The sequence below is a fragment of the Monoraphidium neglectum genome, assembly GCF_000611645.1.
Source record: "Monoraphidium neglectum strain SAG 48.87 unplaced genomic scaffold scaffold06053, whole genome shotgun sequence".
NCBI classification, from domain to species: Eukaryota; Viridiplantae; Chlorophyta; class Chlorophyceae; order Sphaeropleales; family Selenastraceae; genus Monoraphidium; species Monoraphidium neglectum.
The window spans coordinates 1-2,553 of record NW_014007581.1 but is presented as its reverse complement, the minus strand read 5'-3'; the positions used below and the strand labels follow the sequence as shown (position 1 = coordinate 2,553).

Below are 2,553 nucleotides of genomic sequence, written 5' to 3'. Positions count from 1 at the left end.
CGCGGCGGCCGCCTGCGCCGCGTCGCGCTGCTCGCGCGCGGCGGCCGCGTCGCGCGCCGCGCGGTCGGCGTCGCGCGCTGCCTTCTCGGCCGCCTCGCGGGCGAGCGCGAGCTCCCTGTCGCGCTGAGCGCCCTCCTCTACGATCGCCGCCATTCGGCGCGCCTGGTCGGATGCAAGCAGCTCGTCAAATATGTCCGCCAGGCGGCCGGACGCGCCGCCGCCGTGCGCTGCGTCAGCAGCGCCACGGAACGCCTCATCGGCGTCCCACCCCCTGCCGCCGCGGCCCAGCGCGCCAGGCTTTGCGGCCGCGGCGCGGCGCTCCAGTGCGCCGAGGCGCGCGCCAGCGGGTGCGCTGGCGGCCAGGCGGCGCTCCACCTCGGCGCGCAGCTCGCTGGTCAGCGCGGCCGCGCGTCCCGGCGACGGCGGCATGTGGCCGCTGTCGCTGGCGCCACTGTCCTGGCGACAGGACAGCGGCGAGCTGGGGTGCCAATCAGCGGGCTCGTGTAGCTCGGGCGGCGGCGCCGCAGTGCCTCCGCCGCTGGGAACGGGTGCGCCGACGCGCGGGCACTTGCGCACTGCAGCACCGGCTCGGGTGGGAGGGGCCTAAACGCCTATAGGCTTCTACAAACACACTTGGGCATCCGATCCTTCTTATTTTATATAGCTTTGATGTTCAAAGGAGAGAGCTTGCTAAATTCAAATGTGTCGAAGATGCTACTGCGGGTGCAGGGAAGCCAGGGACTGCTGCAAATGACAGGTTTACAGATGTAAAGATCTTTACGGTCACCGTCATCCAGTGAACGATCTGATAGCAGTCAAAGCAGCTTGCGATCCGCCAAGATCGTGGGTACGGGACCTAAAAACAGATGCGTTATGATATGGCAACTGCATGATGTTTCAGCGAGCCCACCGAGTGTCAGCGAATCAGCACGCATGAGGGGGTCGTCACCAGCCTCGTGTGGCACCTCATTGCAAGGGGGGGTACCATACAGATTTCTGATGGAACACGGCCTCGCACCGTTTGGAGTATGATACCATAGCCTTTTGTGGTACCACAGGTGAGTACTGCCCATCTTGTATGCATGAGCGCTGCAAAGAAGGCCTGACATTTATAAACCTGTGCACCGACAGGTAGGCCGCTACACCAGCCACCCCAATGAGCTTCCCACGCTGTTGCTATGCCATGTAAGTAGAGGCAGGATGAATGCCAAACGGGGAAGCACTGGTAGAAATCTACCATGCCGGCGCCCTCTAAAAGTACCATGCCTAGCAATGCCTCAAGCAAATTGAAACAATGCGGCTAGTGGCTGGGCGCGACAGCACAAGCACAGGTGTACCCACTCCTGATCATCCTGTGCAGCAGCGATTGCAGTTGGATCTCAACATCTTTGTGACTACGTGCAGCATCACGATACCAAACCGTATGCCTTAGAAAAAGGAGGATGGTTTTGCTGGCTGCCGATTACACGCCAGCGCAAGGTCGGTGCGAGAATTCCAGTTGCCAGGTGACTAAATCGAAGGCCGGCGAAGGGGAGGTGGAAATGGAAAGGGGCCCCAGACGATGGAGGAAGTCAACATCATAATCCATGGGGCCAACAGGGGCTATGCAGGATCCACACGTGCGTGTGCTTCGGCATGGTGACGACGTGTTATGGTGTGAATCTTGGGAGGGTCGGGATGCGCCGGCAGCGTGGTGGCAAGGTTGTGATGATGTGCTGATAACAAGTGACGAGTCTCTTTTTACCACCTGCAACTCACGCCCACCCGGTGATAAACCTCGCAGGTTTGCCCCTGCTCAAGCGCGCCCACCTCCTGGCCCCTTGACCTGGCACTGGATCACCCACTGCATCAACTGGGTGTGAGTGTCCCAAGCTTGCGAGTGCGCCACATCTCGCAGTGCCAGCGCAAAGCGTTGTCCAGGCGACAATGGTTACAGCAAGTGGTAGCAGCAGTGTCCTCTGCTGCAGCGCATAAGCCAGCGACGGGTAGAGTAGAGTAGAGTGGACCGGGCGCTGGGCACCCAGTATGTTTTAAGGACGGGCGCGGGGTCAGGGCAACTGCCCGTTCCCCCGCTGCCCCACCGGTGTGGGGGACCTGGGGCCCCCCACTGGGCGCTTAGGGACCCTCCGGTGACGCCCTTGGGCTGCCCCTTTCGGTGTCGCCGCGCACACACTTTTCGTCTATGACTTTGAGCGGACAGAGGTGGGACCCGCGCGGATGTTCGCGATCCAGCATGGGGGTCTGGTTCCCGTCGCTGCCTCCTCTTGGCCACCGCATGTGTCCCTGGCCGGCGCCGCTTCCGCCCAGACCCCTCAAGCGCCCTGCGAGCTATAACGACCCGGTGGGTCGGTGTGGCACAAGGCGCTGCCATGCAGGTCGCGGCGCATGCGGGCTAGGTCCTTCCGCTCCACTCGCAGCTGCAGCAATGTCGGGTCAAGCGCCTGGTGCATCCCCCCAGCAACCCCAAGCGGGATGACGTGTAGGCGGGCGAGTTGGCCCGGCTGTGAGGACAGCCGCTCCATAAGCAGGCGGTGTTGGCTCTCAGCTATGTCA

The 2,553-nt window shown here is 62.5% G+C and overlaps 1 protein-coding gene across 1 annotated transcript; it reads right to left on the bottom strand.

Moving 5' to 3' along the window:
- Window positions 1-141: 141 nt before the first annotated feature.
- On the bottom strand, window positions 142-538 carry MNEG_16155 (hypothetical protein; the record flags this gene model as incomplete). The annotated part of the gene is made up of 1 exon (XM_014035374.1): window positions 142-538. A coding segment is annotated over one exon (397 nt), but the record flags the coding sequence as incomplete, so codon positions are not given.
- Window positions 539-2,553: the final 2,015 nt, after the last annotated feature.